The following is a 17,795-nucleotide window of genomic DNA, read 5'->3' on the forward strand; positions in this document are numbered from 1 at the left end:
AGCCAGAACCATTTTATTCTCAGGGGACATGTGGCAATGTCTGGAGATGCTTTTGGTTGTCATACCATCTAGTTAAGGTAGAGGATCAGAGATATTAGCTCAATATTCCCTAATATGCAGAATAGCCCCTCACAGTGATGAGTTAGCAGTCAAACCATCAGGGAGTATTATGCTTGAAAACCTTGCTTCAGGGTCCTAAGGTGAGTCACCAGTTTCAATTGACTGTAGGTCTATTTCACATGGTAGAAAATGTCCATACATAGAAGGACAGGTCCTTAAAGGTAATCTCTAACCTGGTCATTTTCTTCTCTTTTTCTTTGAACCAGTAGATAAAGAGATCTGATATTTTCTTTCGTTTACAATGCACTAGAAATTTTTGTTAGAATATTACTATTATACATATTTTCTATTTCATGAAAATATTCACTTTCTCATGTATTTAAGCCACATCAATCCAGAACCTCTCTCACTAAGCCTGCAGCTCTGTTAGACAAGAAAAGAGAGGCAGCTCAATGACTTCCATTAGACAGGGGCTCCAGCATCTTCTCCCTTCTCTCTTGAGACTTGATTCTGCTGTTTGGATGGGAAGTGACCTTCTACTCACCTTGAAGTGCCATCCTAAGCCCTGGTATTAAACTGTCTCTGTTTCAGGCCTGCTCCATTTCTCTATTTGTAGCTATTTTGGACCAGGTTCTCCTGAGCATAGAGTAGCATGCATTCCTCTATAACTACAAGCCCTAATTTTCACACTCTCCTTTAATACCTGGCCTAACAGAAGGCCCTCCAGTGTCCCAAATGTCCCAGTGCAATCTATTTGTCCTTTTTTGTTATTGTTGCTTTGTTTTGTTTTGAATTTTGGTCATGGTATTTACTATTTTGGAGTCTCCCTCCCGTTCAGAAGTGGCTTGACAGACTAAGCTTGTGAGTGACAGTTGGGGTTGAAGCGATAAAGGTGGAGTGACAGAAAAAGACCTCTCTAAATGAAATATCAGACCTGGAATAGTGACGGCAAATAAAACCGGTGCTGCTGAGGCTATTCTCTACCGTTTATTTCAGTGTGTTTACTTCATGTGTCTTGTGTTACATAAACAATGGTATTTGTGTTAATAAATAATGCAGCAGAAGTGATTTCTGATAACCTGTGAAGAGATGTGTGTGTTTATAGCCACCTTGAAACTTAAGATTTTGGTTAGGCAAAGGGTAAGTGAGCTGGTAATGGTGGAACATTCCCATAATCCCAGCATCACAGGCTGAAGGTAGGAAGATGACAGGTTCAGGTCAGTCTGCCTTACATGAGGTTAGAAACCCTACTGCTGTACAATGTCCCATCCCTTTCTTTAAGGGAGCCGTACAATACGTATCTTTTTAACCTGTCCATTCTGCTGTTAAGAATAGGAGAAGACAGGGCTGGAAAGATGGCTCAACACTCAAGAGAGCATCATGCTTTTACAGAGGGCCCAAGTAGGTGGCTCACAGCTTCCTGTAACTCTAGCTCCAGTGGAGCCAAAGTCTTCTTATCTCCCTGTATGCCAACATGCATTTATATATACGCAGACACACATGCACACATAATAAATAATAAACTATGTTTCAAAAAGAGAAATGTTAAAAGACTAGGGTAACATGGAATATAGAGAGGAAATGAACCAAATAAGGAAGGGTCACAGGTCATGTGATCTTGAATGAACCAAATAAGGAAGGGTCACAGGTCATGTGATCTTGAATGAACCAAATAAGGAAGGGTCACAGGTCATGTGATCTTGAATACTCTCGTGTTTCTCTTCCCTGTGGTAGGTAGCTCAATCTCTGACTGAGCCCAGTGGGATGTAGAAGTTAAAGTTTGATAGAGAAATGGAAGGAGCTGGAGAGAGGGTTCAGGGGTGAATTGCCTGGCAGCTCTTACAGAGGACCTGGGTTAAATTCCCAGCACCACATGGTGGCTGGCAGTGGTCTATAACTACAGCCCCAGGGGATCTAACCCCTTCTTCTGGACTCCACAGGCCCTGTACACACATGGTACACAGACTTAGATGCATGTAAAATACCCACACACATAAACAATCTCCAGACAACTTTTAAAATGAATGATGTATGAAACTTTAGAGGAAAAAATACAAATAAAAGAAAGGGACCTTGGGAGAGAGAATCTCATCCCTCTTTATTTTCAAGAATCTCCTGGTGTTTGCCTCTATCTAGACACCAAGAAAGGCAAATTATACCACATATCTGAATCTACAGGCTTTGAAATACACCCTGTGTAGTATTGAATGAAACACGTCTCAGAGACTGGATTCAATGACAGTCTAGACACTGAAGCAGCAATAGTACATGAGGAGCATGACATTTAGGCAGGAACAGTTATGGTGGCAGTCTTCTCAGTTTGCACTTAGCTGTTTTTCTCTGCTGGACTGAAGTACCCATTATTTATGATGAGGTACCACCATGCCCTCCGGTTCAGAACACAGGATTTGTTGCCTAGGACCAGGAAGTGAAATGAGGCTTGGAAAAGCAGGACCACAGGAAAAACCTGGAAAGAGGAGAATTTGCGATTGTAAATCATCAATGCTGGTAGAGTAGATAGACCACTTTAGAATAGAGGAGAATGCTGGGAAGAACAAGTGTTTAGGTCACATGTGATCCATGTGATCTGAGATCCACTCTAGAACCTTCTCCCTTTGTAGACCTGAATCCTTCTGTTTCAGCCAGTTTGCCACAGGCTTGCTTCAGACATTGCTAGGGCTGACTTCGGGGCCCTCAGCTGATCAGCTCTGTGCTCCAACTTTGCCCTGCCTCCCAGTGACTGCGTTTCACTAGCTTGGAGCTTCCAAGCCTCACTGCCAGTTCCACGAGCTGAATTTTACCTTCGTGGACTTTGATTCTTCTTCCCTACATTCCTAGGATTTGAAGAATCATAGTCAGACTTGTATCTGTTCATGCTTTATGACATACTAAAAGTTGTTTGTACCCCACATCTGAACATGAAGACACCAAATTCCTGTAGAAGAAAGCAAAGCAGACATCCTTGCCATAATGGAATTTGAGTTCCTATCCTCATTGGATAAATTATTATACACTCAAATGTATCCAACTCCTGTTCTCTGAGACATGGCCAGAGATGCCTCAGGTACTCAGGTGCTTCCTCATGTGAGGAAAGGTTCCATGGACGCAGAGGTGGCTCGGAAGAGTTTGGATTCTTGTGTATTACTAGCCCCAGAAGACAGAAATAGAAGCAAACTGCTCATTTCATGCTCATGATAACACAAAGCTGAGCTAAACTTCATCCTGGCTAACGAGTCTTCTGCTCAGATTCCCCAGTTTTCTCTAAGTTAGCACAGCTTCGCCCATTTCCTCCAGTCTCAGATGAGAGCAGCACACGTGAATCACCTTAGTAACAATTGCGTAAGTGTGTGTGGCTTTCAGTGAAGAGGGAGGCCTGAATCACTTTATCCCCCGAAAAGAACCTGATCAGGTCGCTGCAGCCACCTCCCTCGGGTACTGCTCTTCTATAAACAGGGACAGGAATTCTTCTTGCCACCAGATCCCTCTCGTCAGGCGGCTTAGGAGCGCTGAATGAAAAGCCCCGTGGAAAGGAGCTAGGGCCCTAATAATAACAGATGCGGTCCTCTTGGCTATTCTGGGCAGGAGCGGCTTTGTGCCGCTCTTGATCTCTATCGAAGCTTGCCATTCTTGCCCTGCTGTTACCTTTGGACTTCCTATTCTTAGAATAGGTTGTGAGCCCTGGGCTTGGGGGACTGCAGCCCCCAGGACTGGAATGCCCAGCTTGAGTGGAATGCAGACAGTCTGACAGAATGGAGGTTAAATAAAGTTTGTCCTGTCAGCCCCTCTGCTCTTGGATGGATGACAAGTAATTTGGATATAAGAGCAATGGCATGAGCTGCCACGCAGTATGGTTCTAAACAGCCCTCTGGACATAAGTAGAAGTGGTTGGTGGTCCTTCAATGGTCAGCATAGTCATGCCAGTCCCCAAGGAGATACATACATACATACTCAGAGGCCTCAACAGTGACCATTTGTCACTATGAAAAAATGCAGAAACAAAAAGAATAATGTTGACACGCCTTCTAATTTTTGTAGCTAAGCTCCAGAATTGGCTTATCTGCTCCTTAGAGTTACTAACTCATATTTGAAATGAAAACAAGGGGGAAATCTTCATAACCATGAAAATAGATGTCAATCAAACACATCTTGAGCTGTAAGGTACTCTGGGGGATTTTTCAAGTAGTCTAAGACATAGGACTCCTGCAACAGTGGTAATCTGTTAGAAAGCAAAGCTATAAACACACGGTAAAGGAATTCATATTCGAGAGTGAGACATTAGCTACACACCTTTCCCACAGCAGCAAGTGCCAAAGGAGACATCAGGAGGAGAGCTCTTCTGGCTTGGCCTCTCAAGGGGGATTCCATGTACCGGTGTTCAGATGCAGAGAAGAGAGGCTAGAAGCAGCGTGTGGTGTAGAGCATCCTGAACACAGGTCAGAGGCCTTGCAGGTCCCCTACCATACCAGAATGGCAAGGAGAAAAAGAAAGGGAATGTGTGAAAGTTACCAAAGCCTTAACTCTTAGGCAGTGTCTACAGGTTACTGAGGCCACAGTGATTTTCACTAGAGCAGTGATAAAGTTGGGTGCAGCCCTGTTCCAACATGGGGGCCCTTTAGCATCTTCCGTGCAGTGCCTAGTATAGTATTATCATAGTTACTTATCTTGAAATGATGGGATCCCAGTGTTGAGCTGGCTTGGTTTCCATTATGAAGGCTCGTGCTGGCAGTGTCCATTTATCAGGACAACTGTAAGAAAATACAGTGAAGACCCTAAAGCTTGTACCAGCAGAAATCCACTTCTCACCCTTGACTCTGGGTGAGGGAGGGTCCAGGCACTGACAGACTCAGTCAAAGATTTTGATTCACAGACTCTATCTCCTGCCAATGTCCTTACATGGTAAAAGGTGAAGTATCTGTTTGGAGGTTTGGATCTTTTTAGAAAGGGCCCTATATTCATATTCACAAGGGCTGTGGCCCATGCCCTCATTACCTCAGAGGCCATGTGCACAAATACTGTCCATTCACCATTGAGATTATAAAATATGAGTGTGAGAAAATAAGTAGACACACACCCATTGTCTAGAAAATGCTGGGTTTTCTGAGCTTTCTTCTCTCTTCTCCCACAGGTGGCTAGAAGTACAGGTGGCTAATCTAACATGTCCCCAGCGCTGGGCACAATACCTCCGCCTTCTTCGGGAATCTATCTGGCCTGGTGGAGTGCTGCCCAAGTTTCCACGGCCTGGAAGGACTCAGGCACAGAAAGCAGCTACTGAGAAGCAGGCTTTGCAGAGTTTGATGGGTCTCCTTCCAGGTAATGGGTCCAGTGAGATGGTGATCATGGTAATGTAGTCTTCCTCCCTGCCTGCTCTGTCACCACTGCCTGACAGCCCTCCCCTTCTCCAGAAGAGCAATCAAAGTCCACACTGCCTGACAGCCCTCCCCTTCTCCAGAAGAGCAATCAAAGTCCAACTGAGCCATTTCTCCAACTGATGGAAAGGTGGTCTTGGCTGCTACAATTCTCCTGTCCCTCACCCAAGTGATAGCAAGGAGTGGAAGGTCACTAATGAACAGTCCTGCAGACATGTGGCTTTAAAACTTTGGGACAGTTCCAGACAAGCTGTTACTGCAGCGCCAGGTATCAGCACCATTCCCACCAAATGGAGATGTTGGGTTCTCTGCTGCCATCGTGTTTGGGGACCAGAGAAGAACATGAGTCTCCTGCAGAGCTCACACTTGATGAACTGTGTCCTTAGCAAAAACACAGACGGGTGTTTGTCTTCTCTTGAGTCGCTTTTCATGGGCAGGGAAAGCAGTTTGTTGCCTGTGGCTGTTGTAACGGGAAGAGTAATGAACTCAGCCCTGAACAATCAGTTTGAGTTAACTTTTTCCAACCTAAACAGTGACGTGAAAAACACCCCTGCACCTTTGTGGCAAATTATAAAGCCATTTTGAGGCTCATTGTCAGTTACACACTCCAGAACCATGTTTTTCACAACTTTCCTCTGTTCTATGGGGTTTCATTTGGCTGTACAGCTTAGGGCTACGTCAGAAGTAGCTGACCTGTGATATGGCAAAAGTTCTAGAAGATGCTCTTCTTTGATGCTAAGGCTGAAGTGGTGACACAACTGTCTCATTTGTTTGTTTCTTCCTTCAGATTTTTTAGTAGAAATCTTGGGGGTGCACAAGTGCCAGCTGAGCTGGAGTCTTGTCTTGGAATCATTCCAGCAGCCCCTCATCAACAGGTAGGCTGGAACACACATGCCTAGCAAGCATAGGTAAAGCTGTCCACTGTCGAGAATAGTAAGGTTGGTAAGCACAGAGCCCATTATCAGAACAGGACTGCACTTGACGTGCTGGCCAAAGGGTTCAATAGCCTGATTCCGCACACACTCGGAGAAAACCAGGCTGCCAGCTTTGGAGTGGATTGGTGGTAGTAAGCAGCTGTGTGACCAGCCACTATTTCTACTTGAAAGAACTCAGTGCAGACCCAGCATGAGCTACTAAAAATGCCCTGTTAACCTCCGGGCAAGAATATTCCTCGTATCTAAATGGCATAAAATGCCATACTGTTGATACAGTTACATCAGCAGTTAAGCACTATGCTGAAGAAGTGTGATCAATGGTTTTCCCCAACATCTGCAAGTCCCTATGGCAGGAACCTACCCTGGCTTTTGCCATTCAGGTTACGTGGCGACTTGTAGCACAAGTTCCCAGACTCACAGCAAAGCTGTGGTTAGAACTGAGATCAGAAATTGTCATTGTTTAAGGGGATAGTAAGAGCAGAATCATGTAAAGGGACTAGAACCTAGAAATTTTCAGAAGAGATAGCTTCCATTTCTAAGGCTTTGGGAAGTATCAAGTGCCCTTGCAGCTGCCCTCCCAAGCCTACACCAGAGTGTTTGTCTAATCTCTCAGCTCTCAGTCCTCAAGGATTCAGTTCATTGAGAGTAAATTCACAGGAATGCATCATCACAAGCAGGAGTCAACTGTAATCTGACATCACAACAGTTCTCAAGTTCTACAGAGTAGTGCTACTGTGCTGACGTAACTGTAGACAATGTTATTTCATGTAGCCTGTTCTCAGGTACTGTCCTTGATGTACTGAGCTGTAGTGTTTGGAGTGCAGTAAAGACTGATTCATGGCAGCTGCCTCACAGACTCTGCAGCTTCTGGTGACCTTGAGGCCTCTTTGAGTTCTCTATAAGATGGGAGCTGTCAGCTTCGCTAGAAGGCAGGCCCTCTTCTCAACTGGTTGTTCTATGCATTCGTTTCAGACATTTGATTTACTGCCTTGGAGACATTATCCTGGAGTTCCTAGACCTCAGTGCCGCTGTTGAAGAGTGTGCCCCAACCACCTCTGCCTCAGATTCCCCAGGCAGCCTCAAGAAGATGGCGGTCTCCACTTAGCCAGGAGTTATTCACACCATCTTCAAAGACTTGAAAAGGAGAACTATTCCACTTCCAGAGCAGCTACGATGCCTGTGCCCTCTGGAGCTAGGCTAGCTTAGCTGGCCCCCGTCTCAGGGACTCAGCTGCCCTACCAGGCCTCCCTCAGTAGCATGTGACAGAGCTGCATAGCCTCCTTGCATGTGTAGCTGTTTCCACAGTCTTTGGCGTGTGGATTGCTGTGAGGAGGTCTTGTTTCCTTGGGAACAGAAGCTATGAGGCAGAGGCTTTTCCTTTGCCATCTCGCCATCGTGGTTTGCCAACAGCATGGCCCTACGCGTGCATGCACTTAATCCACAATGTACAAGTGGTAGGTAATACAGAAGAAAGACTGTAGCCAGATTTCCTGGGAGGAGAAAATGGTCTCCTGAGCTCTCTTTTCCTACCTGGAAACTAAACATTCGTTCAGGATCACTCCCTCACCCTGCCTAGTTTCCCAACAATTCCAGAAGAGGGAAGGAAAGTATGTCTCCAGGGACTTGCTATTTTCTAACACAGAGGACTTCTAAGGGGTGTCAAGAACACTGTTTCCTTGGGTGGCTATACTTTTCCTGTCCTTCTGGCCTCAAAGCACGATGTCAAACTTCTGGTAATTCCACTCCACCCTTCACACCCTTTCCTGCGATGGGATTACACAGCAGATTTTCTTAACTTTCCTCCCAGTCCATACCCAAGAGCAAATGCGTTTTGAATTTGTAACTTTCCCTCTATCAACAGCATCACATGGCAGGTTACGTATTTGGCCTCAGTATTTCCAAAGAGAAGGGAAAGTACTTGTTCCAGGGCTGAGGGTGTACAAAGAATAGAAGTCAGGGGGTCTGTGGGGATCCTTCCACAAGACTTTGGCAAGAATAATATAACAGACTTGCAGGAAACAGATTGTAGTTTCTGTTCCTTAAAGATTGAGTTAGTCCTTAGGAGTCCAACACTAAAAGCAGAGCGCTCTGTGTCCACTGGAAAGAAGGAACAACTGAGAGCAGTTAGAAGGAAAGGGAGTTGGAGGAGAAGTCACAAGAGAAGCTGCTGCCCGGGAAATGCAGGGCAGCCATAGGAGACCATAGCCAACCCTCAGCTCAGTAGACCTGTGTAGCTCTGGCCTGGCTACACTAAACTACGGGATCCACGTGAATTAGGGTTATGGAGAAAGCCGGTGAGAATTGGGAAGGCATCAAGAGCCAGCATCAACACAGACTCTGAAGTATGTGATGAACACACAATTAAAGTTGTTCATAGAAAAGGGGTTGTGAGACTGTGTTACTCTCCTGCCCTGAGAGACTCCTAACTGGACATTGTAATGTGACTGGGAGGCTTGCCATGCTGTTCTTACTTAAAAGGAGAAAACAGTGAATGAGATAAAGTTTCATTGCCTCTTCTGGTCTTGAAGCTTGGCTTGATGTCTCCACAGTTCTTGAAGTATCCCCTTCCCTAGGCCTGCAGAGACAAAGGTAATTCAGCATGTTGTCCTCTGAGTGCCTGCTAGGGATATGGTTTCCAGGGATACCTTAGAGCTGATCCTGTGGCTCCTGGAGTCAAGGCTACTTCTGTATTGGTGGAATGAGCAACCCTGATTTCTGAAAGTCTTCTCTCCCAACGCCCACCCCTTCACATGGCCGTAGCCACCCGTGTGCATTTGAGTCTGCTGTCATTTCTGGTGCACACACCCACAAACACTGTTACTAACCCAACGCACCATGAGTTCCTGTGGCAGTGAAGTCTAAGGGGTCTTTTCATTCCTGCAGCCCAGAGAACATCCTTATGTTTCATTTTATATAAGAGGGTCCATTTTACTCCTCCTGCCCTCAAAGGATAAACTATCCTAAAGAAAGAAATAATATCAAAACCCATCCAGCTTTGAAAAAGACCTGTGAAGTTTGATAGCAGCTTCAGGCCACAAGATCTCCATCCTATGGGAGAGAGCCACTGGCGTTAGAATGATGCTCCAGGCTGGAAGTGGAAAAGCAGGGAGAACTGAGCCCACATTGGTCCACTTCATTTCTTTCCTGTTTGGCCGTTTTAAGACTCAGTTTACTCATTTAAGTCAGAATATTAAAATCTGAAATAAGACCAATACCCATTCTGTCTTGATTGCCCATTTGTAGAAAGATGAGGGCTGAGTGGATACTGAGCTCTCTCTGGCAATTTCTAATTGCCGTCATTGCTGTTAATTATTGAAGTTCAGGAACTCTGTATGTAATTATGTAATTTTATATAAGTACAATATATAATAGCCCACAATTTTTATTTCTAAGCTTTTGGATTAGGTTTTGTAGAACCTAGAAGGAAAACACTCTCCTAAATCTAAGCTTAGGAAATGTGAAATTTTTAAAATTAATGGAAGTTTCTAGCATATAACATGATCTTTTGTTGTAAGGGTGCCATGGAATTTTCTCTATAAACACTGTTGTACACCACATCTCTAGAACATTTCCCTTGTGGATAACACTATACTCAGTAAACAGCAAGCTCCCCTGTTCCCTGGAGGGCGGTGGTATTTGACAGTCGCCATTCCACATTCTGTGTATGTGCATCTATAAACTGCAAGTGAGTGGAGTTGTGTAGTGTTTGCCCTGTAACGGACTTATTTCTCTTGGCATTATGGCCTCAGGTTCATCTATGCTTCACCATGTGAAAAGTTCTTTCTTAGTCTTGACAATGTTCTATCATACGAACATGCTCCATTTTCCTCCTTTGTCCGGTGTGGACATTTAGGCTGCTTTCATTTCTTGGCTATTGTGAATGCAATGGAAAGGGGACTGCAAGTATTTCTATGGATCCCCAGATTCAAGACACTTTCTAGATGTACGTACTGCAAAGTAAGATTGCTAGATGATATAGTTGTATTTGAGTATTTGAAGCATCTTCACACTGTTCTGTGTAGCCGCTGTATTTCCACCAAGAGTGCCTAGAGGTGTATGTGCAGTCACACAATAATGCCTCCCTCACATGTGGGGTGCCACTCCACTGTGGTCTTCATCTGTATAACCCTGATCTTCTTGAGTCCTCTGTTGTTTTACTCAGTCCATTCCTTTCCCAAAATCTATATATATATATATATATATATATATATATATATATATATATATATATATATACATGTGTGTATATATATAATTATTTAATTATATACAGCTTTCTTGAACTTCAATAAATAACAGCAAGAATGGCATTCACTTAATCCATTCCTTTCCAAAGACCAAAGTCCAAAGACTGGAGCGATGATTTGCTCTTTGGATCCTTTGCTCTTAGCACCTAACAGCTGTTAGGTCCTAGATGAGGTGACAATGTAAACACAGTCCCTGGCTTGTGAGTTAGGGTGTTCTCGACAGGATTGAAGGTGCTAGGAACATCGTGTTTTCTTCCATAAAGTCAGTGCACATAAGATAATGAGTCCCAGGGGCTCACTGATTCAGCAACTCTGGGACCACACAAGAACTGTTTTTGTTGTTTGTTTTTCTGCTTTCCCATCTTAAACAGTTGAGGTCTGCCCTGAGACTCCCTGATCCATGCTTACTATGCTCCTGACAAGGCATCCAGACCTACCGACTGAAAGGATAGGGCTTCTCTTTCCAAGAATGAGGGATCCATTCAGGAGCCCCTCCCAGGATTCGTACTTAATACCCAACCCTCAGTGCCAGTCCATGCACATTAAGAATGGTTGGCTTGTGGTAGTACTTTACTTCCACAGACAAGGCATGTGCTAAATGAAAGATAAGAGTTTATCAAGAAGCAATTGATAGGCATTGTCTCCCTCAGGAGTCATTCTACCCATAAGTCTCCACCAAAGTCTAAGAACTGGCATCTGTTGAGGTCATTGCTTGAAGTACTGCATATATCATTGTTTACCCAGAAGTCAACACTGTGAGATTAAGTTCTGCCATGTTCTATTTTATAGATGTGGTACAGGACACCTATGTGGACACATGACATACTAGTTACTTGCCAGGAAGTGACAGAGCCTAGAAACGAATCTCATCAATCCCTCTCCAGATACTGTACTAAGCTGCCTTTTTGTCTTACAAAGCAAGATCCAATCAGGTTCTCATTTTCTGAGGCCCCTCTGGCCTACTACAGTAGCCAGGAAGCTTCTGAAAAGCATCAGAAAGCAAATGTTTCAGGCATTGTGACTGCGTCCTAAGCTGTAACCACTCAGTTCTTCACGGTAGCATGAAAATCTCCATCAACAATTCATAAGTAAGTGAGCAGTGTTCTAGTAAAGTGTGAATTAACACAGGCAGCTGGCCAGACAGTCCATGAGCAGTAGTTTGCACATCCCATCCAGTGCATGAGAAGAGTGCTTCTCAAGCTGTTGCGCTTGCAATTCACCTGGAATCTTGTTTCTTTCCTTTTGCTAAAAAATAAATGCAAATTTTGACTTGGTAGTCTGGGATGAGACCCAAGAAAATTACAAACGAGATGAGATGTTGATGACACACTTTCCACCCCTGGACCGGGGAAGCAAGTGAAAGGCTTCCTTCAGAGACCCTAGTAGCACCTGTCCTGTGTCCTTCCTAACTCACTAATATGACTTTCTCCAGCCGAAGGCTAGTCTGTCCTGAATAGGAAAGGATGGGCACCAGGGAAGGGCTCATCATTGCCAAAGAGAGGAGCTATGATGTGCTTGTAGTTGAAGGCCCAGCTGGATGACCTCTGCCATAACTTGGCCTCCTGTGTTTCCTTTCCCACTGGAAATGCCAGAACTCACAGGACAGTCATTCTCACTGCCTTTGTGGAAAAGAGAATGGAACCACTGAAGGGTAAAGTTCAGCTAGCAAGCCTGGGTCACTTTGGGCGGGGGGGGGGGGGGGAGAACCTAAGGATTTCTCAGGAGAGCATCAGGAGGGAGGAATTGTCGCAAGCATCATCTCAATTCCTAAATCTTACCTGATCATCCCCATTGCAGGGACAGCACTGACAGTCTTTTTACTTAAGTACTATCCTGCAAAGAACCAGAGATCAGCTCCCAGCACCTATGTCAGGCAGCTCACAGCCTATAACTCTAGCACCAGGAGATTGGCCATCATCTTCAGACTCTGCTGGCACCTGCGCTCACACATGCACATTCTCCTGTGCACACATATACACATCATTTAAAAATCCAAACCCAAAAGGGAGTTCATGCACCATGAAAGAAACAAATAATCAGTTAGGACCCATTCCTGCAGCAAGGCGGCAACAACAAATGGGCAGATTCTGTTCTGAGGTGGCAGAGGCACCAATCACCCGGCAGGTCCACAGAACTCCTCTCGCTCTAACTGAGGCTTCTGGTCACCTCCCCAGTACTACTCACCCGATCAAAGGCCCATGGCAACTCTGCCTCTTTGGAAGCAGAACAAGATTGTAGGAGGACAGGAGCAGCTTCTGTTATCTCCTCATCAATGTGGCACTGGATTTCTCTGAATACTTCCTGCATTCTGCCTTTACCTGCAGACATGTCAATAGAAGTAAGTGTTACAGGTTTTGAAGTGAGAGTAGTTGGGGACTGGGAGGTAGAATGAATGGGAAAGAAGGAGGAACTGAGTTGAGATCCAAATGTAGAGAACATGGCTTGCTTCTTGAGAAAGTTCTCTGTGTAGCCCAGGATAATCCTAAACTGATGATCCTTCCTCCTTTTTATCTCCAAAGTGCTATGATTATAAGTGCCAAAACCCATCTCCCTAAGTAAGATTATCTACTTAACCCAAGGTAGCCCCTGTGGTCAACAATATTTAGGAAATAGAAACTAATTTTAGTATTAAAGTTTTACTGTAGTAGCCAATGTGTCTACATGTGGATAAGCCACATGGGGCCTTTGCTGACAGCTCCATTACCCCATGTCTTCACTGCCCTTGCTTGGTACATGCAAGGGAGAATTGGCTAAGATTACCCCAGAAACTTTAATTCATGAGGGAGAAAACCAAGCTCAGGAGTCTCTGAGAACAAATAAATGGACTAATGTGGAACTGGAGAAATGACTTGGGGGTTAAAAGTGCTTGTTGATCTTCCAGAAGACCCAGCTCAGTCCCCAGTGCTCTTGTGGGGCAGCTGACAACCACCTAGAAGTATAGATCCAAGTGGTCCAATGGCTTCTTCTGGCTGAGATAACTGTATTCACACACACACACACACACACACACACACACACACACGCACACACACCCCGTACACAGAGAAAGAGACATTCATATACATAATTAAAATAACATGTTAAAAGAGAGAGACTTTTTAACAAACTGTGACTTTCCTATGAAGGTTAACTGGTTTGGAGACCCGTACCAGTCCACTGACTCCCTTCCCTGTGCCCCTTGCTGTGGATTCGTTCTGTCCTCATGGCTACTAGAAAGATTAGCCTTGAGGCTTTGTATACAGTGCCTGCATGTCATATCTTGCCACCAGGAGAAGTAGATCTTGCTGAGGAAGGTAAATCTCTTCTACAATTCACATCCTTTATTAGTGTCACTCCTGTGAACTCCAACTACAGCAACATGAGAGCAGGCTAGCTCCTTTTCATCTTCACATGCTTGTGGTGAAACAACCTTCTATTATTTTGGAAAACAATTACTTCAAGTAGAGAGAAAATATCTTTCATTAAGGTTCCCTGGGCCAGTGGAAGGGTCACAGGTTTGTTTGACTCTAGGACTTTTTCTTGGGAACAGACTCTATTCTGGAGTTGGTTGAGTCAGGAAGTAGGTTAAGAAAGCTTTATAGAAATTTTGAGGTTAGCCTTAAAAAACAACCATGCTCTCCTCTGCCTCTTTCTAGCCTCTGTCCTCTTACCTTGCTCTTGTTTCCACTGCGGAGATGACCTGATTCCTGTCCATGCTCCATATGTGCCTGTGGCTTCCCCTCCAGGACCAAGTCAAGTCTCATCTTCTCCAATACGCATTGTGGGTCTTACAGCCAAGGCTGTCTCTCTCCTTCTAGATTGTTTACGTTATCTCTGTGGTCAACCATATACACATATTGACTTCCATAACATTATTTGAGAGCAGTGAGCACAAGTGTCTCTTTAGTTCCCATTGTATCCCTGTATCTGTTTGTATGCCTATCTGTCTATCTGTATCTAAATATATAGCTATTGCATAGTTGATACAACATAAATACTATTTACCTGGAGATTATGTTTATTAACCCTAAGATATAAAATATGTGAATAATTCCAAAGAAGTAATTTTCAAGAGAAGAAATAGACACAGAAACAAAAGTGGGTGGCAAATGTTCACTGTAAAGACCTTATTATGTCCTCCTGCCCAGCAAATATCAAATAACAGAAGTGCATTCTTGTGTTTCCCAAGAACCTGCACAAGTTTAGGATGTGCTGTGTAAAGTGGCCATATAGGCCACGCAAGGTTCAAAAACTGTAGTCCAGGCTGACCGCAAAGTTACCAATCCTCTCACTTCTGTCTCCCAGAGCTGAGATTACGTTCATATGCCACCATCCTGCCCCACCCCCGCCAAACAAACAAACCAAAAAACCCTAAGTTCTTCAAATGAATGGGTCCTACCATGAAAATGTTTCTTAAAAGTCAGCGAATCATAAAATAGCCAGCGTCCTCACTGGCGATCGCTTGTAATTTACAAATTCACTGAGATTGGACAGTCCATGTCTACCTAAAGAAAACATTGTCCTCACCTTCTCATACCCAACTGGAAGGAAAGCCTCTACCAAGAAGAGAAAATAAAGACAACCCCCTCCACTTCCACACACTGTCTGAGTTCCTTAACATGGTGGAGCAGTGAACAACAATAAAAGATTTTACCAGTCCTACCTAGAGTGGGCTCCACGTGGCGTCTGCCAGGTATTTTCATGTCAAAGAGAAAAGCATCTCAACCACCAAGCCCCCATCTCCACCCTACACTGCCGCTGCCTCTGGCTACTCTCTGAGCCCAGCAGCAGGGCCCTCTCGCAACTCCCTTGCTGTGGACTCTGCTCACATTCCTAGCATCTGCCCTCTGTGATTATAGTCACGACCCCCAGTAACCTGTTAAAACCAAAACTTAGTAAGCTTGTAATTGAGCAATTAGACTTATATTAAATTCTCATTCCACAAACCATCCGCATAATAAGCTCACAACCAGTTGATAATGGTATGAACCTAGATAAGATAAATTGTCATATAAAAATCCATCCCTTATGAAATATTCATAACTACCTGTGACCCTTTAAGGTCACACAGATCTGGGTCTTCCTTCTCCTCCTCCGTCTTGGTTCATCCCCTTCTTTTTCCTCTCTCCCGCCTTACAAAACACTGTCCCTGCCTTACCTTTTTTCACTGCCCAATCCCAGACCTTGCCTTGTTTTGTGCTTGCCCTCACCTGCATATAGACACCAACGACAACATGGCCCTTGGGTTTCTTTGGCTCACACACCTTCTCAAATGGTGTCTAAGCAACATCCGAGGTACCAACAGGAAACCCTTCAAAGTTGAAGTATGGTTTTAAGGGAAAGAAACCATAAATTCCTTACACACATGGATGTTTGATATCTTCCATGCTGTGTTTGCTGCTGTAGCTTTGTATTCAAACCCAGATCAAAATGAGGCTACCGCCATACACTGAAAACTGAAGGACCCAAGCCATCTGGCCACCTGTGTAAGGTCTGTAGGGACAAGGTCACCTGTTTCTAAGTCTGCAGAATCAGGTGGTCCATAGCCCCCTAGCCATAGTAGGAAAGAGGAAAGGTCAGACGGAGGAATGAAGAAGAACTTTCAGTCAGTCAGAGAACCAAAGCAATATTGGTTTTCATAAAAGGAATCTCGACACCTCAGTGCTTGGTTTCTATGCTGGAGTACACTTGCATAAGGCGTTTGTCTGCTATGGAGTAATGCCTGTTCCTTGTTCCAGGGCACATTTACACAGCACATGATGGGAAATCGTATGGAGCCAAGGCTGATTCTGTATCCACCCTTGGGGCAGGTTGGTCATTCTCCAGTGTAAACCTCCTTGGGATTAACCACTTATTCCAATGGAGAGCTCTGGATAATTAATACCAGACCTGCCCCGGCCCACACTGAATGTCTTGCATATGGGTGAGGACCCATAAAGTTTCCTCTGCCTATTTATATGAGGCAGAATAATCTTCTGCTGTAATGTGTGAGTGGAGAGGGTGTTACTTGCCGAGATGCCTTTGTGTGTGGTGCCTTTACCTTTATAGGGCAGAGTAGTGATGAGCATGTACCAACCCAGCAGTAACACCAGAGAGCTTTCTGCTTGCTAACAACAGAACTGGATCCTTCTTTTTAGCACTCTGGAGACACGGAGGCAAAGGCTTGTGTTTCTACACCTCTATACTCTATAGCTTGAGGAATGAAAGAATGAGCTGAATTGTTTGTGGTGTTGGTGTTTCTGTGTTTTCCCCCTCCAAATAATAGGAATTTTCCTGCTTTAGTTCCCTTCCTAGTAGCCAGCCTTGAGCTGATGGTTCACTCTGTCCAGTTCCTCTCTAGGTTCATTTCTGGAGTAGTGTTCTTAAAAACTAGGCACATGGCAACAGAGGGGGGAGAATGTACAAGTTCTCCCTATCTCTGTCATCTCTCCTTACCTTGTACAGCCCCCAGATTGAATTTTTCTCAGCATATTTTTTTCATGGTTGACTTGAACACCTCATTATCTTTTTGATCATTTACATGGCTATCCAGTTATTGAGATGGCCTTTCCCTCAGTTGGGAGTCTACCCGAAGGTGGGCCCTGTGAAATCAGAGGCTCTGCCAAGGTTAAGGGAAGTTGCAATGAACTCTCTCCATCATGCACACTGTTCCCAAGGCTGCAGTTTAGCTCTCTTGACTTTTACTTCAGATTGCAAAGCTCAGGAGCTTTAATGACATGTTGAGCATTCTGCTAGGAGGACTGTTTTGATGCTGGACTGGGTACCATAGCCTTTGGAAACAATGATGAAGATGCTTCTGTCCCTGCATCCTACCCCAGTTATTAACACAGGGTGAGCCTCTTAGAGAAACTTACCAAAGGTATGAGGACTCGGGTAGAACACATGTGAAATCAAAAATGCTCTTCTCTGCATCCCTCCTGTGTGCCTGCTGATGGGCTACGTCAATAAAAAGATCCTTTGAGAGTGTCTGCAGGTACCTGCATGAAACACACGCCGCTGTCTTCACTGAGACGTATCCAGCTGGCAGAGTTCCTTTCGAGTCCGCCTTCAGACGGTCTACAGTGTCTATCTTCCCTTCTGGGTTGTAAACTCCTCACAAGCAAACTGATGGACAGTCTTTCCAGCACTGAACAATATGCTTGGCTTCCTCCTTCTTCCTTTTATATTCTGTCCCATAGAAAATTCTTAGACTCAGTCTTCTGCCCTCA

The 17,795-nt window shown here is 44.5% G+C and overlaps 1 protein-coding gene across 5 annotated transcripts in view; it reads left to right on the top strand.

The window, feature by feature from the left end:
* Snx19 (sorting nexin 19) overlaps positions 1–17,555 on the top strand; it is a 44,630-nt gene extending 27,075 nt beyond the window's left edge. For 3 of the 5 annotated variants that reach the window (NR_190791.1, NM_001108131.2, NM_001429801.1), the window contains 3 exon segments: positions 5,186–5,370; positions 6,214–6,301; positions 7,334–17,555. Coding sequence is in view for 3 of the 5 variants with exons in the window: in NM_001108131.2 (NP_001101601.2) it covers positions 5,186–5,370; positions 6,214–6,301; positions 7,334–7,466 (406 nt within the window). In the remaining 2 variants the exon portion in view is untranslated. 5 annotated transcript variants of the gene reach the window in all.
* The last annotated feature ends 240 nt before the right edge of the window (positions 17,556–17,795 follow it).

The sequence above is a fragment of the Rattus norvegicus genome, chromosome 8, assembly GCF_021556685.1.
Source record: "Rattus norvegicus strain SHRSP/BbbUtx chromosome 8, alternate assembly SHRSP_T2T, whole genome shotgun sequence".
Lineage (NCBI taxonomy): Eukaryota > Metazoa > Chordata > Mammalia > Rodentia > Muridae > Rattus > Rattus norvegicus.